The 27,300-nt window shown below is 39.1% G+C and overlaps 1 protein-coding gene across 1 annotated transcript in view; it reads left to right on the top strand.

The window, feature by feature from the left end:
- KDM6A (lysine demethylase 6A) overlaps positions 1-27,300 on the top strand; it is a 119,079-nt gene that overhangs the window by 23,051 nt on the left and 68,728 nt on the right. Inside the window, 2 exon segments of the mRNA XM_014310661.2 lie at positions 16,499-16,557; positions 24,648-24,768. Of these exon segments, the coding sequence (XP_014166136.1) occupies positions 24,730-24,768 (39 nt within the window). The 5' untranslated portion in view covers positions 16,499-16,557; positions 24,648-24,729.

Raw genomic sequence — 27,300 nt, 5'->3', positions numbered from 1 at the left:
TGCTGAACTCTGGGGAGAGGGAAATGGGTTTCAGTTATGTCTGCTGTTTAGAAAGAAGATGATAAGCTGATTATAATTCTGAAATATTTTTTGTTAAAGCTAAGAGATGGAAACCCATAGGGGTGGCAGAGAAGGGGGAATGTCTTTACACAAGGCCTGCTGGTATTTTCTTTGTTTTCTCTTCTGTTGTCAGCTGCTGTAGGAAATTCATGCCTGCTGCATCTTTCAGAAGGTTTTGTATCATTGTTTGTATGGAAAGTTGTGTTAGTTTTGCAGAATGCTGCCGACTCACAGTTTAAAATGTTTCAAAAAGCAGATGGACAATTTCAGGGAAGAAAAATCCATTAAGAGCAATTAAATACAATGACATTTTGTTTGGCTTTAGAAACCTTTGAAAATCTCCACAAATCACTGGAGGTTAGGATGGTATTCTTGCCAGGGGGAGGCTTAAAATGATGATAGAAAAGGGAATGAAGTTACCCTTACATGTAACTGCAACAGCAACATTTTAAAAGTTCAGTGTTACTTGTGAATTGTGTGATAGCCTGTTCCTTTCCTCCAGGATCACCTACAGGTAGTTGTGTTTCCATTTGCTGACAGAGTCTTTACCTTTTGCACAGGAAGGGTGATTTTCTAATTAAATGCAATCATTGGATGTTGTCTGGAGCAGAATTACTCTGTGAAGCTATGCAAGAATCAAGAATTTCAGTACATGATCTCTTCTCTCCCCCTGAAATCCATAAAAATACAGTAATATAAATTAAATCATCTATCTAGTTCATAATGGAGCATTATAATCCTGTCTCAGTTCTGGCTTTGATCTCAAAATCTGGGCAAACAGAGCCCTCTGTCTGTCTGAATCATGTAAGAAAAGCTTGTCTTGAAGGCACTTCATTTCACTCAGCATGAGTGAGATTCAGAGGAATGTAAGCCTTTTTCTCTCCTAAACTTTCTTCCCTGTGCATTGTTGTCAGACAGATTCCTTGGGAGTCTCTCCTGGATCACCATGGCTGTAATCCTGTCTTTTATAGGAAGAGGACCTGTAGGTTCTGCTTGCTGGTGATTTTTCCTGACCTGGGCTTTCATTAAAGAGCAAAATGAAGCAAACAGATGATGAATGTCACTTGTGAGGTCAAGACAAACCCAGATGGGTGCTGTCACAGGAAGGCAACTTGTCTTAAACTGAGAATAAATATGAAGTGCTGATTGGAAAAACAGTATAAAATTAAAATGGCTTTGAAGGAACACAACTGATATGTTTGGATTTTTTTGCATGCTTCTGTTCAGTGGTTCTCCTAATTCTAGTGTTCTGCTAGACATGCAGCTCCTAATTCCTGTGGCATCTTTCTGTGTTCCCTGTGAACTAACCTCCTGAACCTTGATTTTTTTTTTTATCTTCCCCTGGAATTCTGGCTGTGTATCCTTAGTCCTACACTCTGTACATACAAACTGGGAGATGTGTGTGTTTTGAGATGTTTTGGTGATTGAAGCTCAGGAGCAAGTGCCAGGGTTAGGACTTTATTACATGTCTGGAGCCCAGGGAGTCACTGAGGTATTGGAGCAGTGTCTTGAAGCACAGATTTGTCCATGGTGACTCATTGTTCTGGCTGGGAAAAGAAGGTGGTCAACAGTTTTGTAATCATTGGGAAGAATGTCCCAAATAATCTGCCATGTCCACAAGGGATTACTCTGTCCTTAGTGGAAAAAAATGTCCTGTCTGTGTTGTGTCAGTCAAATGCGAGATGAAAAACAGTTCATTGGTCTGGCCTATCAAACCCAGCTAAATCCAGAAGCATTGATTTTCTTCTGAGGCACTTTGGTAGATTTGACTTCTAGAAACAGAGGATGAAGGATGGGGTGGCTGTGTCTAAGAAAGTCACAGATCTCATAAAGCCAGGTTAAGGCAAAATCCTTGATAGGGAAACACCCACTTCACCTAAATACAGCTAAAGAAGACAGGACTTAAACAGATTATTAGCCTGACATTTCTCTGTTTATCAAAAAGAATCTGAATTTTGGGCCTGAAAAGTATTTACTGGATGCCAGACACATAGTGAAGACACTGAACAGGTTTAAAAATGCTTAAGAGACATGGTGTATTATGAAGAGAAACTGAGAAGTAGAATATGGTAGAATTAGATAAGTAATTACCACCTTAAACAATTAAATATGGCCCGGACTTTCTAAAGCACATCCTGAAGTGAATGTGATTGAGTTTAAGAACAGGATCAAATGTAATATTGAAAACATGTTAAAAAGAGAGGAGTAACACAAAACCTCTTATCCTAAATGCTTCTGGAAGACATCAAGCACAAATTGGTGCTTCCAGAAAATGAATTTATATTTTCTTCTTTGCCCTGATGTTGATCATGAGGAGACCTTTTTAGGCTCCCTGCCTGCCGTGTTCCCTGTCTACCAGAGCAGGCATTCTATGGCTGTGGTTTATCTCCCAAGGAGTAAAGTTTTAGTATTTTATGTTGGGAGTTCTTTCTAGCAGAGCAGTATTAAGGTAGCCTTAATTCCCATAATCATCTGTGTTAGCACTTGTTCTCTGGTAGATTTGAGAGACAAATTTCTTCTTTTGTTAAGCGAAGTACTGTAAAGAGATGGATAATTTCCAGGTTGGATGATTATGCCTTCCCATTTTGAGATGTGCTAAGTGACCACAAGGTGATGATCCCAGGTTTATGAAGCTGCTCCCATCATTGTCTTCATGGCCTGGAACTGTTTTTCTGTGGGTGAGAGTTACTTCATCTTTGATATCTTCAACTGAGAAATGGTCCTGAAATTGCTTAATAATAGACAACTGGACTTTAGAAAAAAGTGTGAGAAAGCTGTAAATTATATTTTTTAAATGTTACTCTAAATAACAAGGTAGATTCAGATTACACTCTATAGTAATCACATGTTCAGAAAAGATGGGAAAGAAAAACCCCACATTTTTTTATCTGAGAAAATAAATGTAAATTGGTGTATATTAGACAGTGTTATGGAAAAGTTGTAAATGTGGGGCTGATGTGGTGGTTTTGTATGGGAGGTATTTAGGGAAGTGATACAAAAACCTCTGTGTAACTGACAGTGTGTGGAACCATTAGGAATGGTTCCTGTATACACTTCTGTGAAAAACACATGTTAAAGATTAAGAATCTTGGGAAAGTTGAGTAAAATAATAGTGAGAAGTTATATATAATAATTTTAGTGATTGGAAGTAAAAGTGAATATTTGTATTGTGAAACAGAAGATAAATTTTGAATGTTGAATGGTACAGATTTAAAGTACAGAAAAAGATTTTGGAGAATTATGGTAGCAAATTCAGTTTCATATGGCATGTTGATATTTTTAAACAGTAGTATTTGAAAGTGTTTGTATCTACCATCTCACATCTCATGATCTTGAGGGAACTGGCCTTAGTATCAGAAAAAGTAGAGTATGAAGAAAAAGTTAAAAGCCCAAACAGTATTTGGTTTAATAAAGAACAATATAGAAGCCTGTACTGGAGAGGATGGTCTTATGTAAAGGATAAGTATAGTTCAGTGTGACATTTTTCTAGAATCCAATCATCCTCCTCTGTATAGCAGAACAGAAGAATGAAATTTCAGACAAATAATCAAAGCATTATCCAAGAACTTTTTGCAGAGCAGATTCTGCTGACTCTCGCAAGCCTAAGGAGGTGTCCAGTCACACTAAGGAGCAGCAATTACAACCTAAAATTAATTTGTGGAACTCAGCAAGGTGTCTTTAGAGTGAGAGCCCTCTGAGATTTGCAAAAGGATGTTGAATTCAGAGGAGGAGAAAATCCCCATTTGATGATGTTGGTTAATTTGCCCTTTTCTTGTCCTCTTGTCTCTCCTCCTTCAGGCTGTCAGCTGGGTTTGGGAATAAACTGCTCCAGAGGAAAAGATTTTAAAGCTACCAACTCTGAGAGGTTTCTTGCCTAGTATGGTGAGGTAGTAGTCAGAAGTGAAGAAACACTAGTGGATTAAAAAATGTTTCAGTTCCCAGTCCAGGACGGCTGTGGTGTTTCCATTTGCAGTTTGTCAGAGTTAATTTTTCAGAAATTAAACTGTTGACAGAAGTAATTAAGTAAAGTCAGGTGCAGCAGCAGTGATGCAATGGTAAGAAAAAGAAGGATTAGTGAGGGAGGAAAGCAACCTGAGCTCTGGATCAGGGGAGGAAAGAGCTGCAGTGCAGAATAAGCAGAGATAGGGCAAAAGAAGTGTCCTGTCATTTGGCTTGTTTGTATTTTCTCTGGTTTGTTTTGCTGTTAGAAACTGACGGCTCTTAAACTCACTAGTCTATATATTCACGGAGTGGGCTGAAAATTTACTGAGGTACAGTTTTCTGTTAAGAAATGATGATTTGATGGAATTGAAATGCTCTGTGGGAATGGTTGGTGGGCTGCCCAGCTGCTTTGCTCTGCTCTTGGCTGCTGGCCATCCAGTCTGCTCCCCCAGCTGCCTGTCATGTGGGCCTGCTGCCTTGGCTCTTGTAGCCCATTTTAAGTATTTGTACATTCTAACAAATAAAACAGCAAATCACCAATTAGAACACCAATTAACCATCACTACTTAACCAACTACAGTCTTAATTGGACAATCATTTTCAGTAATAATTGATTGATCCCTAACTAGCAACCATTAATCAATGATCTTGCATTTCAGTTCTTAAACCTTTAAAAATTGACACATTCTTGTTTAAATTTTTGATACATATGTAAGAATACGTAAAATATATACCCCAAAATATACTATCAGATAACACTTAAATTTTTCAGATGTAACTGATTAATGAAAAATAAAGTCAAGATTCAAAACAGCTAGTAAGGTTTTTTCCTAGAGCTAATACTCAGAATTTTGTTCCAAATGTGGGATTTTGTTCAATTTGCAGTTTACAGAACAAACTGTTTTTATGCTGGGGCTAATGAAGCCTGGGCAATGATGAGCTGGTGTCTGTTGTCCTTTCACACCTCCTGTCCTTCCCTCTCCCACGTAAGCACAGACAAACTGAAATTCCTCTCGTTTTCCTAGTGAAGCATCCTCAATGACATCTTGTTTCCTATGGCATCTCTGAGCAGGAAAAGCACATGCTTGATTTAAAGCTGTGCTACTGGGCTAAGTGTCTTTTCCCAAAGAGGAGAGAATAATTAAGCTCTATGTGCTTTCTGAAAGTAGGCCTTGTCTTGGGGGTTCTTTTTCCTACCCAACAAGCATTTTCAGTGACATTCCTCCAGTTTTTCATCTTTGAGAAGTCTTGCTTTCTCTGAAACTCATTTGAAGGCAGCTAACAGGTTCAAGAGTTACTCAGCTGGAAGGAACAACATGAAAGCAGCAACAGCATTCTTAGGGGACTTGGTTAAAAATTAACCTTTGAATTTTTCCATTAAGCAGAGTTCCAGATTCAGCTGGGTTTTTGTTACTGCCCAGCATAATGTGGTTTAAGATTTGAGGGAAACAACCATAGAGAGTTTTGTCATTTAATTTTTGTGGTTATTTTCCTTTGGTTTTTGCTGGTCTGTTTGTGTGTATTTGAATCTCTTTATAGTCATTCATGCCTTAGTATATTCAACTTGTCCACTCCCATTTTCTATGGAGTGCCTGAGGTAGAGCAGCTGTGTAATTAATGATAGTAAGGCTCTTTTCCAACACTAGTGATTTTCCAGCAGTGAGAAACTGACAGGGAAATAATGGGGCTACTTGTCAACTCAGTGGGATTCCTATCTTTGCTGGAACGGGTTGGAAAAATGGTGAATCAAGGACAGAAAATTCCATGCTAGTAGTTCTACTTCATAAAATGTTTTGAAGATTGATGTAAATGGTGATGATCACTTGCCATATGAAAGAGAATAAAACATTTCAATGAACTGTCCAGATGTCATAGTCCAAAAAAGATGTTTCAGTAATGTTTGTGCGTACACATGAGCCAGCATTAGTTTCTGTACTTTGAAAATATTTGTGAGGAGATCTAACAGTTTTTGTGAGGTCAGTATATCTAGATGGGAATGATGGAAGCTGAATCCTTTAGTTAGTATGAATAAGAGCAGTACTCACCAAAGAAAAGCAGAGGATAAGAAGACCTGCTCAGTGTTTAATTTGCTAGTGCTGAACAATATTTGGGCCTCACCTCAAGGGTATTGGCGCAATAAGGAGGTGCCTGCAGGACAGCATGATGGGGGGAACCTCTCTTCTTTGGGCCACATTTGTTTTTGATAATAACTTTCTTCAAGTTCATCCTGACTTGAGAGAAGTTGGATAAAAAGGAAAGGAATCCTGCCTGGATGAACAAGATGCTCCTGACAAAACTCAGGCACAAAAAGGAAGCATAAAGGAGGCAGAAGCAAGGATAGATGACTGGAGAAATACAGAGAGATCATCCAAGCATCCAGGGATTGCATAGGGAAAGCCAAAGCCCACGTGGAGTTGAATTTGGTGAGGGACGTGAAGGGCAACAAGAGAGCTTCTGCAAGTGTATCAGCAGCAAAAGGAAGATGAAAGAATGCAGGTCTGCTGCTAAATAAGACAAATGACAAAGGATATGGGAAACATGGAGGTACTTCCTGTTAGCACCTTGGGCTTTACTGGTAGGACTCACCTTCAGTGCCCTTGAGACCATTTGGGAGATCTGGACCCAGGAAGATTTTCTCTCAAAAGAGAGTCAAGTTTGGGAAAATTGAAACAAAAAAACATCTACAAGTCCATGGGACCTGCTGGGTTATATCAGTGAGTGCTGAGGGAGCTCATCTCTGTCACTGTGAGACCACTCACAATGATCCTGTTAAGGTCATGGTGGTGGGGAAGGTTCCTGAGGCCTGGAATAAAGCAAATTTCACTTCTGCCCATAAGAATGACAAGAAGGAAGATCCTGGGAGCTACAGGCCAGTCAGCTTCACCTCCATCCTTGTGAAGGTGATAAGAGCAAATTATCCTGGAAGCTGTTTCCAGCACATCCAGGGCAGGCAAGTCACTGGAAGTAATCACCATGAATTTTTATGAAGGAGAAATAATGCTTGATGAACCTGATAGCTGTTTGCAACACAGTGAGTAACTTTGTGGAGGGCATGAGAGCCACAAGATATTGTTTGTGTTTATTTTAGTAAGGCTTTCCACACTGTTCCTGTAATGTGCTTACAGGCAAACTGATGAAATACAGACTTAGATAAGTGGTCAGTGTAGTAGATTGAAAACTGGCTCACCCAGGCTCAGAGGATTGTGATCAACATCTGTCATGGTCAAACCCCAGATGGCACCTTCAGTACCACACAGCCACTTGCTCACTGCCTCCTTTACCCCTGGTGGGAAGGGAAGAAGAAATGGGGAAAAAACAAAGGGTAAAACCATGTGGGCTGAGATAAAACCAGTTTATTTAAAGTGAAACACAGTAAACACAGGAATAGTAATGTTTATTTAAGTGAAACACACAGTAATACTAATGGTAATATTAACAAAAATAATGATTTTAACAGAAAGGAGAGAGAGAAAGGAAAAACCCAAGAAAAAGAAGCACTTAACAATACAATTGATCCCCACACACTGAGCAGTCTGAGCAATGTAGCCCCTCCTGGCCAGCTCCTCTGTGTTTGTATACTGGATGTGACTTCGTATGGGGTGGGATGTCCCTGTGCCCAGTCTGAATCAGCTGTCCCAAGCCTTCTACCTCCCTGAGACACAGAAAGGTCTTGACTTAGGGTGAGCACCACTCAGGAACAACTGCAGTGTCTGTGTATTTACATTATTCCATCCTAAATCCAAAGCACAGCACTGTACCAGCTACTAAGAAGAAAATGAACTCCTGTGTTTACATTATTCTCATCCTAAATCCAAAGCACAGCACTGCACCAGCTACTAAGAAGAAAATGAGCTCTATTCCAGCCAAAACCAGGGCGTATCACAAAGTCCAGCTGGAGGCCAGCCATTACCCCATGGCTTGAGAATGGGACCTGTGCTCTTCAGCACCTTGGGTTAGTGACCTGTGTTACAGCCTAGGGTGCACCTTCAGCAGGGTTACAGACAGTACCAGACTTGGGAGGGATGACACAGTTGTGCTGCTGTTCAGAGGGAGCTGAACAGCCCCAGGAGCCTCCTGGTGTTTGACAGAGGCCAAGTCCTTCATCTCTGCAGGAACAACCCAGTGCACCAGCACAGCTGGTGGATGGGGAGCAGCTTTGCAGGAAAGGCCCTGGGGGTCCTGGGACATGAGGTGACCATGAGCCAGCAAAGGCAGCCAGTGGCATCCTGGCTGCATAAGGGGGACCATGGCCACCAAGGTGAGGGATGATCTTTCCTCTCTGCTGAGCCCTGGTGAGCTGCATGTGGAGTTCTGAGTCCAGTGCTGGACTCCCAAGTGGAATAGAGTGGGGTGATAGTGGAGCAAGTCCAGGAAAGGGCCATGAGGCTATGTAAGGGCATGAAACATGTCTCATGCAGGGACTGGAGGCTGAGGGAGCTGAGTTGTTCAGCCTGGAAAGGCTCAGGAGTGTCTTATCCAGTTTTACAAATAAACAGAGCCAGAATCTTCTTGGTGGTGTGTAGTCAAAAAAGAAAAAGCAGTAGGCACAAACCAAAACCACAAAATTCCTATTAAACACATGAAAATTTATTTATTTCTTTAATTGTGAGGGTGATTAACTGTGGAGAAGGTTGCCTAGAGGGTTTGAGAGGCTGATGTGTTGAAGCGTTGGGGGGTAGGACGGTCGGAATGGACGGAGACAAGAGATCTCTGCAGCCAGGTCATGGAACTTGTGGTTTATTGCAAAGGGCCTGGGTGCAGGGCCCTGCTGGGAGCTGCCAGCCACAGCTCAGAGCAGGCCCAAGGGAAGAGAGGGGAAGGGAGGATGAGGGGGTAAGAGAGTAACAGGGTAAGAGAGTAAGGGAGTAAAAAAGGTAAGAGCGTAAAAGCGTAAGAGAGTGAGGTTCCCGTCACAATACAGTAAATCTCTTTCTGTGTTGAATATTCTAATTCTCACTGACCAATCTAGTACAAGATACAAATCCTATAGCATTTACATACAGCCTGTAAGAATCACTACATTACCATGCTGTGTTACATTTTAAACCCTAAAAAATACTCCTTGGACCCCTTCTGCCAAGCTAGTGGGGTCTGCTCTGACCCTTGGACCTGTCTGCAAGCAGAGGGTGTTGTTTCTTCAAAAGAGATTACCTTCAGCCAGCCACACCATTGTTTCCCAGTTGTTCAGTAACTAAGGGATCTCAAAGCTTGCTTTCATTTCAATCTCGCTTATAGTTTCCATATTCTCAAAATCTTTTGCCAGGCAATCATATTTATAAGGCTTTCCTGTTTCATCTTCCCCAACATCAGTGTCCTTGGAGGCGGTCAAAACCCAATTGGACATCATCCTAGGAATGTTGTAGTTGTGCCTTCCTTGAGAAGAGGGTTGGGCTAGGTGATCTCCAGAGAGATTGTCTCTTTTTGTGCAAACATTGGATAAATTGGTTTAGTTATAGACCATCTGGTGTCAAACATGGCTTTCTGTTTGGAGTTAGGGGGATGTTTTTTCATAGTCATGTATCATACAAAATTAGAAGCTTTGTGATTGTTAACAGCATTCAGGGAATCTGTAGGGAGAGTATTAAATTTGGTTACATGAATCATCTGTATAAAATATCTGTCAAGGTGAGTTTAATCCTTTGTGTGTTGCACAACACCTTTGCTACTTGATTTATGTCAGAAAAATTCTGTTTCCTGTTAAAATACTTAAATTATTGAGAATACTTGTACCAAGTGAAAAATGAAGATGTTTACATGAAGTGAACTATTTTAAGACACATAAGTCAGATGCCCATAGGAATGATCACAGTTTAGACACTTGCTTTGTTGTTTGTTTGTGACAAACTTGGAGGGACATTAGTTGATCAGAAGTCCCTTTTGCCAGTGGACCTAGGATAACTTATGGGTAAAGAAATACATGGTTTGCAAAACTACAGAGATTCCATGAACAGTGAAGAGGATCTGAGTTACTTCATGTTGTTTTGTCAGCTTCTCATTTTCATAGGACAGTGCTCCCTACAAAGTAGTTGTAACACAGTGTATTATTCAGGAGGGTTTGAAATAATGAATGTCTGTTGAATTAATTACTGTGTGTGGGTTTCTGTAACTTTCCAGTAGTCTTGTCTTGATGTACCTGTCCATCCCTGTGTGTCAGGAAGCTTTTGTTTACAGATAGTGCTGGAAAGCCACTTGGAGGATAACAAGGCTCCTACTTGAGCTTCTTCACGTAGGTCTTGCCATGTGTGTGTCTTAGTCCATGGGTAAAAATGTGGAGACAGAAGTGTTTTGGTGGGGTTGCTGTGTTCCCAAGAAGTTGAAAGAGTGGTTTTCATTCAGAGGGGAGCTGCAGGGAATGTGGGAATGCAGCACTGCTGGGAAATTGCAAAGGATAAATGTACTGTCTTTCCTAAAGAGGAGATGAGTAGGATGGCCAAGACAGCATAGTAATATCAGAGGTAGGTACTACTTACAAAGGGAAAAAACCTCACAATTTGTAGATGGTGTGGATTTTTTTAAATTTCTATTTAGCTTTATTTCTGCTTAATTTCTAGTAAGAATTTTTCTGTCATATAAACAAATTAGTTTTTATTCATTAAGAAAGATAGATTTCTTCTGGAAGTAGTAGGTGTATTTTGGCAATATTTACTCTCAGAAAAGGTCTTCTTCAAGAAAATGAGGAATTACTTTGTAGCTATTTACCAAGATATTACATATGACAGAATATATTTGTCACAGGAATAATGATTTTTATATTTTAATTGCTTTCATGTGGCTACTGAGATGCAGACACGCACCTATTAACAAATTTTGGAATATTGTGATTATTGCTCCAGAAGCAGAGTTGTGTGAGCATGTTAGAATAGCTGTATTTTAAAATCCTGTATAAATATGATTTTTTAGGTACTATAAAACTTGAAGAAGACAAAATGATCCTAATTTACCATACACACAGGGTTCTTAGTATTTTTGCAGGTGATTGGAACTTACAGCGCATGTAGATAGGTAGTTCTCTTTTTCATGTTTACACAAATGTAAACAAATTTTATTTGAACCCTTCCCTCTTTCTCCTGAGCACGTATAATCTCTGTGCTAGAGCCTGTCAGCTCCCAAGGGCCTGGAGCTGTTAATAAACAGGGGCCTAAATGGAATTTTTTATTTGGTACAAACTCTCTAGGGAGCTGTTACTATGTATTTGAGTAGCGTCAGGAGGAAGAATTAGGCACCATAGTGTCAAAACTTCATTTCTTCATTTTTCTTTTTCTTTTCTTTTTTTTTTTTTTATTTCAGTAAAGAAATAAACATATTCACACTTTTAAGGACAAAAACTGTTCTTTTGCTTTGAACAGGTGGCCGAGAGACCTTGTGACCACAGGATGTGACATAAACTGTAAAACCTTGTTTTCCTGGTTAGGTTGTCTGAGGAGCAGTGGCTGCCTGCCCACATGTGTCTTGTGCAGCCTGGGGTGATGTGGGCTGGGCTCAGGGCTCCAGTGGCTCCTGGGCAGTCAGACCCTGCTGCAGGCAAGCTAAATATGTCATCAAAGACTTTCTGATTCCTGTCAGTAGTAAACAAGTAAAAAGCAGTCACTGATCTCTCATAAGGGTGCTGAATGTCATATTTTTTCCATAGTTTTTCTTTCACTAACCAACTACATGGGAACTTTTTTTCCTTCTGTTTTGGTTATTATATAGAATGGTGGGGTACCCTCTGATTTTTAATTATATGAAAGGTTTATTTTATCTACATCTGGCCCTTCTCCATAGAGTCACAAAGAATCACAGAATAGTCAGGGTTGGAGTGACCTCTGGAGATCATCCAGTCCAACTCCTGCCAAGGCAGGGTCACCCAGAGCAGTGACACAGGAACGTGTCCAGATGGGTCTGGAATGTTTCCACACCCTCCTGGGCAGCTGTTCCACAGCTCTGCCACCTCCACGGAAAGAAGTTTTTCCTCGTGTTGAGGTGGAGCTTCTTGTGTTTTAGTTCACGCCCGTTGCTCCTGGTCCTGTTGCTGGGCACCATTGGAAAGGGTCTGGCGCCACCCTCTTGGCACCCACCTTGGAGATATTTATATTTATGGATAGAAGAACTGGTGCATTTGCCTGTGTGTGTCCCTGGTTAAGGAACTGCGTGAAGAAGGCTGGCAGGAGGCTGTGATGTTATCTCGTCTTTTTATCCACCTTGTACTGACCATGGATGTTGCTTTCTCTGAAGTGAAATACTTGGAGGTTTCAGTGATGTTTGAAAAGTCAGTGTAGGTTTGGTAGACATTTTGATGGGAGCAGTGTAGACCTAAAGAGCTTTTACTTGTGTACCAGTCTTACTTGTGCTGATGCTGTTGTTGATGGGGGTCCACAAATGAACTTGCCTGGGAAGCTGATCCAGTTAAAAATCCGTTTTACCTAGATACTAATAATCCAGATCACTTCTGGTATCCAGTTGGCTGTAGTACTCTGGAGATGATTGTGTCAGCACAAATGAGAGAGGCAGTGCTAGGGAATGTTTGTGAATCAGCAGTGCTGGGAACTATGGCAAAAACTGTTCCTTTTCATTTCCAAATGGCAAGAACCTGGCTGGATGCTGCAATGAGACTGCTTTGAGTTTTAATGGTTTTTTTCTACTCTCTGACTCTCTAGATGTGCCTAACAGATTTTCATTTGCAAGCATAACTTCTAAGTGAATTCCTGTGTTTATAAAACACTAATTTGGAGTCTGTAACAGGGGCTCAGCTGTGTGTGGCAGATAAGTGGAAAACATCTGGACCCAGATGTGGCAGCCACACATGGGTAGAGCCAGTCCAAGATGGCTGTTTGTGACTGACTGTGGGGTGGTCATTGTTGGCCAGGACAGGTGCATTTTTGTGCCCCTGTGTTTGCAGACAAGTGTCACTGCTGGGCTGGGCTGAGGTATTTCTGGGGGACCTGCTGGCTGCCCCCTTGAAAGATGGAGAGGAAGGCTTTGTGTGGACTTGGCCTGAAATGCCTTGAGAACAGAGCACATGGAATGCTGGGGATCTGCTTCCATCTTCTGCTTCAAAGAGCCTGTAAACCAGTTATTTGAGTTTCAATAAAAGACTTGTGAGATGGGTGGAGTCTTTCTCATTGGTGATTTTTTTTTCCTTGATCACGTAAAACAAACATGACCAAAAAGTCTTCAATGTGCTTATTCACACCAGATATGTAAAAAGATGCATACAAATACATTTTTACCTTGAGTTTCCTGTTGACAAAATGTTTATACCACACTCTTTTAGAAGATAAAATTGAAATGTTGCTCAGCATTAAATAGTGCATGTAAGTAACAGACTGCACAATATCAACTTGACAATTTCCTTAAATTGCATAAGCGTGGAAAATGGAAAGAGGTATTTGAGCCATCTAGTGGTTGGTATGAAACATTTTAATATTTTTCAATAGTTCATAGAAAATGTAAATTATGTCAGCTTGGAAATAGCATTTCTGATTTGTCTGTGTTTGTAGCATGGCTGTAGAATGAAAAAAACCCAAGCATTCAACTTCAGATTTGAGGCACTGTCTGTGGATTTGTATCTTTTTTTCACTCAAGATTCTAGTGAAAAGAGATATCTGATAACATAAAAATTAAATTAGTAGCCAAAGAATGTGTTTTGCTAGCATGAGATCTTCATAAATGTTGAAGGTTGTTAGAAATTTCAAGGAAGAGACTGTAATAAGATAATTTTGTTTTCTGCTTCTTACTAAAAAATATTTGGTGAGAAAAAGAGGCCTTAAATTCTACCTCAACAGCTACTTATAGCAGGGACTAAATCACAGGAGTTATCTTTACTGGAACACACGGAATGGTATTCTTTGGGAGAAACTTGTCAAAACTAATAGAAACTGAAAACTGATTTCTTAAGATGGGGTGTGTTCCTGGTAAACAGAATCTTACAATTTTAAAAAGGACATTCTGTAGATGAAGATTTGGGTGACAATCCTGCTTGGTGCTGATCTGCATTAAGCTGTGGTGGCATTTCATATTGGCCCTTGATGGTATTCTGCAAAAGAATGAACTTTATGTGTATCTTGCCTTGAATTCTCTGTGGGAAAGTGCAGCCACACATTGGGACACAGTGATGTCTTCCAGCCCTTGTGAGTCCTGTCCCTGTTCAAATACAGTTTCAAAGATACTTTTTAATCTTAGCTTATTAGATATTAATATAACAAAGAGTTGATACATGGTGATACATATGGTTAGAGCTATAGTATTTCGGAGTAGATAAATTCATGATCCATGCTGACATTTCAGAATTTGCATCTTTACATTTGAAGTGAAGTATTACAGGTATAAATATTAAATCTTGCCCTGTTTTTTATTGAGAAGAGAGCGGCAGCTTAAGATATTTTTAAGGTCAGTCTCAAAAGGAGAAGGAGAGAAAAGTGGGAAAACCAGGCACAGGACAGAACAGTGATGGTTTATTTGTAGTGCTGTGAGGACCATGTGAAAGCTTTATGTAAACTTGATACATAAATTACATTTTGATAAATCGCTTGCATCTTGGTTCTGTTGTGCCTTGAAAGTTGCTTGTTGCTAACCTTTAGCATCAAAATATCTGGGAGATTTTTCTGAATCTCTTAACTTTCTTGTACTGTGAATTTTTTGTAACAGATTTCATAAGAGGAAGTCAAATTCTTTGCAAATTGAAGAGTTTTTAGTTGTCTGACACATTTTGTTTGAATTTTGCAGTGTTGCAGTGAAGAATTTTTGTGATCACAGTTGTTCTCAATTTCTACAATGATTTAAGCTTTATTGAGATTTGAAATATCAGAGGGGACACTAGGCAGTCCTGTTAAGTTCTGTCTGAAAAACGAGCTGGCCTGAAGTCAGTGAAGGCTCCTGGAGGCTGTATTTTTAGGCTTCCATGTTGCACACATGAAAACCTTTCTTGCTTCTTCATTTAAAATGACTTTTCAGTCAGGGCATTATGTGTGCTCAGCTTTTGAACTTGCCTTCTTCCTGATCTTCCTGTTGCCAGAACACACTTGGAACATGTGAAAAACTAAGAGTATGGAGATATTTTATCTTTATGATGTCCATGTTGTGCTTTTATTCAGTTAAACAGGAATATGGGTTGACAGTAGTATTAAAGTGTCCTCTTCTGTTGTTTATGCACTTCCCTGTGCACTCCTGTTAACATCTTCCAGTGCTCTGATTGCTGTAGGATCTGTTCATAGCACAGCATTTTCCTGGAAGCTGTCCCTTGCTGAAGCTGGGATCCAGCTGCATTCATGAGAGGATCTTTGACATCCCCCCTGGTTTTAATTTGCATTTAGACGATGCAAATGAGGGATAATGAAATTATCATACTGGATCCTGTTTCTGATGAATGCTGCTCTTAGAATTGTCTTCTGGTTACCAGTTATTTTGTAGGAAAAACTTGGTTATAACTTTTATATTTGAGTTGGGTTTAAGTCATAATTAGTATTCTTTTTGTGGAACTCCTTAGAAATGTGACTTGTTAAAGAGCTGCATGCAAGTGGCAGAGAGGTTATCTTGAAATGAAGTCTTTGACAATTGAAACTCCAGATCTTGTTCATGTGTCAGAGCTTTGGGATGTGTACCTGGTGTCCCAGAATCAGAATTATATATGAGAAAAGCCTAAAAATGTGTCTTAGGCAGCATGTGCAATGTCTCCTATAAATAATGGAATTGTTCTGCTCAATAAAAAACAAATGTGCTGTGGCATAGCTTTGCAAAAGAAATTTGTTTATTTTTCCTAATTTAGGAAATATGTAATAATTATTTGTGGAACTGGATAGTTAAACATTCATTAAATATTGTTGGTAATTTCACTTTGAAAGTAAGTCATAGTTTATATGAAAAGAAAATGGGAAGGAAAATGAGGGCCAGAAGGGGAATGATTTTTGTTGTTTTGGCTTGCTTTTTGCCTTTGCAAATAAGGGGACAGGAACTAGAAATTGGATTAATAATGAAGGAATATTATTGTCATAGGTTTAAAGTTGATGGTCTGTGTTTTTTGGTATTCAGAAAAGTGAAATCTCCTTAAGCATATTTTCAGTTTCCTTTAATTAATGTTCTACATTAGACACTGAAATTAGAAGGTGCATCTCTGTTTTCTTTTATGTGAGTATAAATCATTGTGACTATGAAATGGTTCTTGGTCATAAACTATTTTTTATTTTCAATATAATAAACTGCTGAAGATTTCTACTCCATCATTTCTTTCCCTGCTGTTGTACAAGTAGAACAGAGCACATCAGTTTCTCTGATGTAAAAGTACTTGAATGTTGTGGTTACTCTTCCACCAAAATAGCCACGTTTTTTGTGACCATGGAGAACCAGTGCTTTTTTTTTTTTAAAGTCTACCTATCTTTTTGTTGCTTCTTTTTGGCTCTTCCTGTTCGAGGCGAATTTTAAATATATTTGTCTTATAATGGAAATAGAATATCAAAGGATGGATAAAATATTGGAAGCTCGCTCTTATCTGGGTTTTAAACACTGTTTCTTTCCTTTACAGAATGCTGCCTTTTTATATGGCCTTGGTTTGGTCTACTTCCATTACAATGCCTTTCAATGGTAAGTTGGAATAAGCTGACAGTGTCAGTGTTTTGTGTGGTGTCCCAACAGTGTGTGATTATTTCACTCTCAGTTCAGTGTGAGTGTAAAATAGTTTAATTTTGATTTTATTACAGATAAGGTGTTTGCAGGTGTTACTGTCCTGGGTCAGTATCTGTATTACTGTAATAAACTTGGGGCAGCCACAACAGTTCCATGGAAGGGAAAGCACTTTGGGAGAACAATCTGCACTCCCTTTAGCACAATTCAGCAGTGGGGATGGAGCAGAATGAGTCAACAGGCTTTTGGGAATTGTTGTCATTGATAATCTGTGGGCCTGGGTTTGTTGGAAAGCCTCTTATAAAAAACCTTCTTGGTAGAGGGGTGGTAAATGGGACTTGTTTTCATTTTGCTTGGTAGGCAGGAATTTTGACAGAGCTGCATTAGGTGAAAGGTTTGGATATGAGCAGCAATAGGCTCAGATGGAATCAGTGTTTCAATCTGATGAAAAAACTCAGGGTTAAAAGAGTTCTCATTTCTGCCAAGGCTTTGAGGACTGAGCAGAGCTTTTGTGGAGACTGGGGGGAGGGTTGGGTTTCACTTGGGGTTTTGGTTTTACTTTATCAGTGATGAGAGTGGTGGATGGAATGGACTCAGTCACTGGGGTTCTGTTCAAAGGTCCTCAGACTTTTATTGGTGTTTAATCCTGTGGAGATAGAGTTAATTCATGGAGGAAAAGTCAGAGAGGTGCAGTGTTTAGGTCAGTGCTGTTTTACACTCAGTACAGAGACTCTTAGTACAGTAAGTGTGACTTCACGACTTGATTGATCACTGAAAGTTCCATTGTGTTACTGAGCTAAGCCTGGTTGCAGTTAGGGATGCAGTGAGTGACCACTGACTGATGGCTGGGAACAATGGAGCAGGATTTCTCCCCCACCTCTCCTTAAATTGTTTCTATGTTTCTCTAAGGCAAACATTTATGCTTTCCTCAAGATAATGTGCATAAACTTTTATTCTTCAAATTAGAATAAGTTGGTTAAATTACGAGCTCAAAACATGGATTATTTTATCTTGAAGCTTACTGCTTTCTTTATTGAAAGTGGTGAAATGAATGTTGTTCCTTTGTTGTCTTGTACAGGGCATGCAATTCTGTTGCATTCTAATTAACAAGAGAAGAATAGGAAAGTTTTCAGAAAGCCTGAGAGTCTATTGTTTTAAGATTGTGATGAGACTTGGTTGAATTTTACCAAGTTTCAGAACATTCTAGTTGCTACATAGTCTTGTCTTCATCATTTAGCATTCAGAAGTATTTTGTGCACCATTTTTTACAAGCTGTATCTTGTTACAGTTTGCACTGTGAAAATGGTAGATAAACTGTAAGATAAATAAGACAAAGCAGTTAGATTTAGAGTAATTAATTTTTTGAAAAGCCACCTGTTCAACATAGGCTTTTGCCATCACCAGATCATGCTATTTAGTATTCATAAATTAGAGCTTTGAATTAATTTAGATTTTTCTTCACTTGTTGACAGCATGAGTGTAAGCTGATGTCCTAACTTAAAGAACTGCACATAGCTGTCATATTAAGGTTGAGTAGAGTAATTTTATTTTCCATTTCATTCATACAACAGAGTTACGTATATTGTGGTGCTAAGGACATTGTGTATCATGAAAACATTGGGTAGAATTTTTAAAGAAAGAAAATCCAATATAGGTAAAATCTTACACTTTTGTGTGCAGTTTTGATTTTTAATCCCTTTGAGTGCCTTTCTTTCCCCCTCCCTGTGATTTTTTGGGGCCAAGAGCAGAGGGATATGAGGCTGTTGGTGTTCAGGTGTGACAAAATCACAATAGAATTGGAGATGACAGCAAGTCATTTACAATAGGTGTTCTTCTTTGAAGACCTTAATCCTCCACAGAACTCTCACAGATTGCCAGGAGAGTCCTCTTCCAGAGTGAAATGCTAATCTGTCTTCCTGCTGCATTTATTCCATCTGTTTATGCTCATAGAGGACATGGATCTCGATATTTCTAGCAGGCAGAGGAAGACTGTTCAAGTATTCAGGACTGTTTAAGGTGGTTTATTTATTCTGATTCATCCATGAACTGTTTTTTTTTTAACACCACTGCTTCATATATTCAGAGACTTTAACAAGAGGGAAGTACATAGTCCTCCTAAAAGGAAGGGAGGAGAAATACTTGAGTTTTTTTCATGTTTCATATAAAGAGGGATAATAAAAAAAAGCAAGTGGGAATAAGATCAGCTTTAGAATTATTGTTCATATATTTTATATTATTTTTAAAGTTTTCCAGCTTTCATAAAAGGATTTGTTGGATTGGTTCCAAGACTCTTAAGGCAGTTCACTGTAATTCAATATTGTACATATTTTTATGTACCAGAGCAGCACTGCAGCATTATCTTAAGTACAATTCTCAGCTGTTACATCATTTTATGTTGGTGATTTTGTTTAACTGTTCATGTAAGAATTAGAAGTCCTCAACATATATATGAACAGTGCAATAGTGTCATCAGACCAAATCTATTTCACACAATTATTATAGTAAGATGTGCCATAAGGTGTTATCTCCATAAATTGAATCAACTACAGTAAAACAGGTCTGAAGGATGTGAAACTTTGATACTCCCTTCTTTTACACCATTTATCATCAAGTAGTAAGTGGTTGGTTCATTTTTACTGTTTCCCTGTTTCTCAGTTAGCGTAGAAAACCAGTAGAATGAGATATTCACATAGCTTTAATAATTTCATGCCCTCCATAGTTGTCTTGTAGATTGAACATTATTGAAGAATTTCAGCAGTTAGTCCAAGGCTGTCCTTCATTTCTGTGAAATACCTGCGCCCAGGTGTAGTGGCTTGGATACCAATTTTTTTTCTCCACCTTAGTGAAAATTCTGAGCCTGCCTGGTTTATCATCTGCTGATTCCACTGACCTCCATCAAGATGAAAAGATGGAGCCCAGGCTCTCACGTGGTGTCCTGAAATTCAGTTTCACACCCTGTGGATGCCAGTGTACTAACTCTGGTGCTCCAAGGCCAGCCTGCAGTGTTTCCAGAGGCCTGGCAAATTGCTGGACCACTGAGAAAGGCTCCAGATTCCTCAGAAACACCTGACAGGACACTGAGCTCAGTCACCCTGGTTGCCCCATTTGGGCTCTTTGCCCTGAGGCTCCTCAGTTCAGGGATTCCTTACCAGCTGTAGGAGCTGAGCGGTACAGAAAACTCAGTCCTTCAGCACTGACCCTGAAAAAAGCCAAAGACCTGCAAGAGATGATCCAGGCCCTTTCCTTCATCTCCATCATGACTAAAGACTGCTGTGGAAAACCAGTCATTCCTGAGTGGAGCTTTCTGACCCCTCTGCTCCCTGATTCTTCCCACAGCAGAAGCACTGTCATCATCTGTTCAATGTCTAGATACAAAGATATCTAAAATCAACATCTCTGCTTCTGACTGGGTTCCTCCACACAGAAAGTTGAGTATATAACGGGATGTGTAGGAGTGCACATTGCCAAGTGGAAACCTCTAAGAATTTAAACACACAGTCTATAGATACTGCTTTGTCAAATATTTCTCAGGTTTCAGGTGTCTCGATATATATATATATTTTTTTTTTTCAGGTATATGAAATGGGAATGTACATGTAGAGTACACATGCATGTAGCAATTAACCAGTAACGAAGTGCACAGTTAACTTTATTTTCATTATCTTAGCTTGCTGTGATTTCATAGCAAACTACTCTTGGATTGCTGAAAACTCTGCTAATGCTATGGGAAAAAAATACTCCCAGCTGCTGTTCTAGAGAAATGTTTAAAGACTTTGCTGCTCAAAATATTTTGCCATTCAGCTGTTGCAGTCCTCTGGACAGAAGAGTTGTAGCTAAAGACTGTAAAAGTGTTTCATAAACATTTTGTTTATGTTCAAACTGTGATTATGAGTTTCAAGAAGAAATTGTCCATGGTAGCCTCACATCACTTTCATTAGTAAGGCTGTGAAATGATGTGAGGCTTAAAATAGGTGGTCAGAAAATTGAAAAAGAGTAAGAACACAAAAAAGAAAGTTTTACTCCAACTGCATCAAGTGACATTAGAATAATGGTAGGTTCTTTTATTTTATATGCTCACTCTGATTTTCATGGGTTTTGTTTGAAATGTACAAAAGTGATAACTTCTGAATAGTTAAATTGATGTTCTTTTATTATGTTCTTTTGCCTAGTACAAAGCTGATTTTATTCACAGTCTATTCAAGAAAACCATCCAGTAAAAGTCTTAAGAGAGTTCACTAAATGTTTAATATAGTAATCTATTTATTATTCACCTGGTTTCTTCACTTTCATAATGGAGGGCATTGTTGTATAGATTAGTGGGTGGGACAATAGCTGCAGTATTGATTCTGGCAGTCTTGATTTGGAGATGTCATTTTTATTTTTCCTGAATTGCTGTAGCAGTGCTGTGTAAAATGAAGGTCCAGAGGTACTTTTCATTCTTTGTAGTGTGTTTTCCAGTCCTGCTTTCCCATATTGTTAAGTGTTAGAATAGCCTTTCCTGCCCGTGAAGAGATATGTCTTCATCCTTGGAGAAAATCCTTATTTAATTTCAATAAATTCTAGTAGACTTAACCAGCATTGTGTCTCACCACGCAGGTGTGAGTATCATCAGAGAACAAAAGGAAAGTCCTCTTTTGCTGAATTCACCTGGCTGTAATTTATTTCTGCAGTTTGAGAGCTCCTGGCCTTTCATTGATAATTTTTCCTTTGGATTGATGTATGTTTAGTCTGCTGAAGGAGTGAGATGAGAAGTTCTGTCTGTGCATGAAGAGCAGTAAATTAGTGGAGGAGACTCCAAACTGACTTGGGGAAGGCTCTGTGCCATCAGCCCTGCAGGAAGCTGTTGGACCCATCTGGGTGTTGGGTCATATCTGCACTTCTGGTTTTGGTCAAGCTATACAAGAGCTGTGAGGGAAAACATCTGGATAATTTGGATGCCTTGGATCCTCCAGACCCACAGATTTCTGGGTGTGGGCTTGAACAGAGAACAGAAATGGGATTAGAGATGTTTGAGAGTAAACAAAGATCTGTACACGAATGAAGTGACTCCTGCTGTGTCTGGGAGGCCCAACTGTGGAATGGTGTCAGTGCTGCTGCAGATGTTCTGCTGTTTGATAGTCAGGGAATTAATCTGGAGCTCTGGGCATGGCAGTGGAAACCAGACAGAGGTTTTTGCTGTGGTCGGTGTTCTTGATGTGTCCTGTAATTAGGAGCACGTTGCTATTTTGTTTAAATGTTTCCTGCAGGCAAAATTACATCAATATTAATTCAGCTGTGATGTAAAATTGCTTGTCTGTCTGTAAGAGTTAATAAGTAAATGCCTTTTCAGAGCTTGACTATTTTATTCTATGAAAATTCTACTGATTATTTAAATGAGGTTGTAGTTATTGAATTAGACATGAGTACCTACCACTGGTAAAAAATGTTGAAAATGCTCTTTCAGATCACTTCATTGAGGAAATTTTGATGATGCTCCTTTTCACATTGGTGGAAGTAGTTTCTATTTTTTATTATTCATGCATGTCATCCTGGAAAAAACTACAAATTGTAAAACCAATATGGAATTAACACTAGATTTAAGTAAAAGGTAAAATTTGATTTTTAGTTAGTTTAGTGTGTGCAGAGATAAACCTTACTCAAAGCATGGTCTCTGTGACCAGCAGTTTCTGACTAAATGTGACACAGTCTTCTCTTTTGTCTGCTGATGATAATTACAGGTATTTAAGTGCTGTGCTCCTCTGAAAGACTGGAGTAGGCAACATTCTTGGTTATTTGAATGAAGGACAGTATACATTCAAACTAAATTTGAAAACTGTCCTGGAAAGTTTTTAATTGTACTTTTGGCTGTGTTTTACTCCATTGCTCAACAGTGTCATGATTAATATTTCCTGTTAGCAAGAGACTACAGAAGTATTTTTGTTGCACTCAGATTCTCTTAAACTTTTTTAGAAATCCTTTCTTTGATGATTTTTTCAGTGGGGACATGACTGAGAGGGGAAATATGGAAATACTATTTTCTGATCAAGCAAGGATGGCTAAATGAGGAATATGAAGTTTACAGGGGGTTAGTGTGGTCACACTGTGTGATGTGCTATAGAACTGCTGTGTCTTCATTCCCAATTTTTGTCTTCTCTTTGACTGGAATCTCAGACAGTGGTTTTCTTCCTTTATGGGACTTAGGATATTGTCTTTGAACAAGATACAGGTAATGGATTTTAAATACCAGTGGATAACATACCTGGTGCCCATATTAGAGTTAAGACAAGAAATGAAAATGCACAATAATAGAATCTATCTTCTGGCATAGCAAAAGCCTAGCTTAAAATATGTGCTGATACTTAGTGATCAGCCCAGTCTTTGGCCTTTCAGTTTGATCTCTGTTTTTGTAGGTGATGAGGGTGAGCATGGTGTTATGAGACAAGGATCTTTGTTTGTTATGAATTCAGTGTAGATATGAGCTTTGTGATTCACCACCACCACAGGATTTCAGGGAAATTTGGATGAGATGTGAGAGAGCTTAGCTCTGGTGCAGGTTTGTCCCTTCAGCGCTTCACTTGCTCATTTTCCATATGCTGGCAGAAAAGTAGGGTACTGGGTAAGGAGAGCCTTCCTGAAGGATTGTAATAGAGGAAGCTTCAGTTCCACAATAAAAATGTAGTACTTTTTTTTAAGCCTATCTATTCTTAAGTTCTATTTAAAGAAGTCAGGTAATGCTTCAGGTACATACAGTTGCATTGTCTAGAGGAAGTTCTTTGCCTTTGGTTTGCTTTGCCATTGATGAGAAAAAAGCCTGTAAGAATTTTAGAGCAGAAGTGTTTTTGCTGAAGGATTCAGAAATGATAATTTATGTGTGTTGTGAGTAAAAAAAGTCTGTGAAAAATATTTGTTGAATTTTGCATTGCATCTGCTAACCAACCTTTTCTTCCTTATAAATAAATAATACTGTACTTGGAGAGTAGGAATTAAATCAGTGTGCCTTAAGAGAGTGATTTTAAGCACTGGGGTTAATCCCTGTCCCATGTCACAGTGGGTCCAGTTTCCCACATAGACTGCCCTGTCACCTGCCCCCTTGGCACCACCTGTGGGGTTCCAGGGGCAGCAGATGGGATTGGGATTGTGTTCTCTGGGACTCAAATCTACCCTGAGAGGGGCTGGTTCTGATTTCTCTCCTTGTGTGACCAGTGGTGTACAGGAAGGGATTTTGTTTCAGGCATCAATGAGACTTAGCAACAATGAGACTTAGCTTCTTTGTTAATTCCTCTGTGACTTCAATTCTATTGTCTTTTAGTTGCATTTCAGCTGTCCTAGTTTTATGCAGTGGCCTGAAAGGCAAAACAGTCCTGTTTAGAGTCACTTTGTTTCTGATCCAAGATGGAGTTGTTAGATGGCATTTCTGTTTTATCCGATACGGTGCCATCATGGACAGGGACAAGTGAGAGAGGATTTGAAAGTAAGGAAGTAGAATCAGAGCCATCTTCACCTATCATGGGAATATGAAAGAAAGTTACTATGTGAGGAGCTGGCAGGATTTTATGTCTGCATTTGGAAGTAGTGCAGCAGTTGGTATAATTTGAATTCTTGCATGGCACTGGTGCTAGGGAGGGGAGGAGAAAGTGGAAAAAGGAGCAGGCAGGTGCAGTGGGAGGAGATATGTGTGATTTCTCCTCTGCTGCTGCTTGGGGGTCTGCACTACTGGAATCAAAAGCAACCTGGCTGTTATAAGTGAGCTTGCACTAATTTTGTAACTAATTTGTGAGTCATCCTCTCTGAAATATCAGATATGTTAGTGTATTTCATGCAGCAAATTAGTTTCTCTAAATTAATAGAGAAGATTAGACTTTTAAATACATGAAGATATCTGGAGTTCAAAATTATCCAATCCTTGAAGAATCAAAAGCCATGCACCAAAAACGTTACACGTAAACCATTATTTTGTTATTTTCTTCTGTAACAATACTTTCTGATCCACTTTGTTAGCCATATAAAAAGCATTGATTATAGAGTAATACTTCAGTAAAACCTAATTTTTTTAATCTGTGTTTTTCTTTCAGGGCAATTAAAGCATTTCAGGAGGCGCTTTATGTTGATCCCAGCTTTTGTCGAGCCAAGGAAATTCATTTGCGACTTGGGCTTATGTTCAAAGTGAACACAGACTATGAGTCTAGTTTAAAGGTAGGTTTAAGTCCTTTCAAATTGAATTAACATTTCTTACAAGTTGTGTGTTGCATCTTAAAGCTGCAAGGAATACATAAGCAGGGAACAGTCACAGACCACCTGCTGTAGAAATTGGAGTGCTTTAATGTGAAGTGTCTTAGTCCTAACAGAAGAAGGATAGGTTTGAGGTGTGTGAGGTGCTACACTCCAGATGAAAAATTTGGTGTAAGGCTCTTGTTAAAATAGTGAACCTTGGGGGGGACTGAGGTTGTACTGAAAGCTAAGGAAAAAAACCCAGCAATGTGGATAATTAGATTTTTTATTTTTATATTCCCTTTTTTTTCCCCCTAGCTTCTCTGTTGTAAACTGGAAGTTCTTGGAATTAGTAAACTAGAAAGTTTTTAAGCAAAATGATGTCCTTTTTTATATAATTGTTACTTTACTAGCAGTTAATTACTCTTTTATTTCCTGGCTTGAGAGTCAGCTTCTAAGGCAACAGTTTCTGGCTAATCAGTTGGAAATGGTTTATGGTAACACAGTGCTTTGTTTCTTCTGTACTTCTTCAAATTCCTTACTATTTACTTTTTTTTCTGGTCTCTGATTGTAATGTGTCATTTTTATCTCCCTCCATTCAGCGCATTTGCCTGTGTTTTTCCTTTTTCCATTTTCTACTCTACCCACATGTGCTTTCCTTCCTGGCCTTCAAATTTAGCTGTTACATGTCTTGGAAAAAGGAAGAGTTCTTTTAACGGACTTGCATGTGGTGAGAAATCCACCTGCAGGGCTGAGAATTTTGTAATTAAGTGTAATTTGTAAACACATTTCTGCATATGAGTCTTCCCTCTAATTTATTGAAAACAATAAGTGTTTTGTTTTCAAGAATCTTACAGCTTTCTTTTCTTGGCAGATTGTTTTCTTGGGTTGTCAGAATCACATTGTCCAAGATTTGTAAGAGTGGGGTATTACTCTCAATTTTTCCTTTCAGTTTTTGTGATGGAGGGAAGCAGTTCTCTCCCCTGGCTTCCCTTTTCATCCAGAGCCCAAGGTTTCACCTACAGAGATTGGAGGAGTTGGAAATTGTGCAAAGGAGTAGAAAAGATTCTGTGCAATGAATGGTGAAAGAGAGCAAGGAGAGGTAGAGGTAGATCACTATTGAGAAAGGGATTATGTGTGAGCTTGAGTGATCCTATTTACTTATACTTTGGCACAGATTTGGTGTGTCATGATACATATGGAATAAAAGAAGTGCTGAAGTACATTTTGGTTTTATTTTTAAAGAAGCTGGGAGGAAACAAGATTAAATTTACAAGGAGGTGGTCTTCTTCTAATGAAGTAGTAGGAGAAACTCAATGAACTCAAAAGGTCTTTTCCAACCTAGTTGATTATATGATTTTAATTTTGATATAAATTGATCAAGAAATCGATAATCTTTTTCTGCTGTGCCATAAAAATTGCAGGTCTGTCAGTGAATCAGGTATTTAAATAAATATTATGATAACTCAGTCTAAATCATTGCTTGTGTTTGATGTTCATAACTTTGCAGAACAAATCAGTCACTTACCATGAGGATTTTGAGTATACCAAACTTCAGGTTTTCAAAACACCAGCTACAAATGGGAAAAACACCAAAGTAATATTTTGAAAACAGAAAGAAATTAATCTTTTTATTTCAAAATTATCATGATTCCATTGCTTTTGTGTGGCATATGTCACTTTAGAAAACAAATGGCCACAACAAAAGCAGATTACCCTGGGGCAAAGGGATGGTCTTCAAAGAAGGGTGTTTGCATTGAAGATGGTTTCAAGTTTTTCTTAAAGCAATATTACTTACTACAGCTTGTTCCTAAAAGTTTGTCTCATTTTCTACCATGCAATCCTGATTGCCTCATTCAGCACTCTCAGCCACATTGAATTGAGTGATTTTTCGTTTTTTTACTTTTCCCCATTTGCAGACTGAGGTGGATCAGAAGTCTGAGCCAGCTCAGCTTGAGATGGCCTGGTTGGTACATCCATTGCAAGGTTGATGGAATGGGAAGGAGGGGACAGAGCTGTCTTATCCCCTTCTGGTTCAAAATGTAATGAGAAACTGCTCTGGAATTACCAACTGAGACACCTGAAGCAGAGTTTCTGTTTTTTTTTCTTTGCTATGGAGGTTGCAATCCTTAGTAAAGAATAACAGTGGGGAGCAAAAGACCCGGTGGAACTCGGTCTCAAACACTTTGAGCTGTTTCCAGTTCAGCTCAGCTGTGGATTTAAGGTGCAGTCCAGGGACTTACCTACTTTGTTTGAAAACAAAGTGTTACTGATTGAAACTTAGCAGTTTGAACATCACAATGTGTCAGTTGAGGAGAAAACTAAGTAGAACAGGACTGTAGCTTCTTAAAAAGCCAGTCTGACTGTGATTTTTTGAAAAACACACTTAAACCAGAACTCTGAGTGATGAGAATATGAGAGTCAAGACAGAAAATGCTTCCTTAGTGAGGAGAATGAAGTGCTGGTGCAGTGGTTATGCTCAAGCATGGGGAGAGTAAAATGGGGAAGGGGTGTGAG

Source organism: Geospiza fortis, unplaced genomic scaffold (genome assembly GCF_000277835.1).
Source record: "Geospiza fortis unplaced genomic scaffold, GeoFor_1.0 scaffold159, whole genome shotgun sequence".
Lineage (NCBI taxonomy): Eukaryota > Metazoa > Chordata > Aves > Passeriformes > Thraupidae > Geospiza > Geospiza fortis.
Note: the sequence above shows the minus strand (reverse complement) of the source record. Positions and strands in the feature narration are given on the sequence as shown.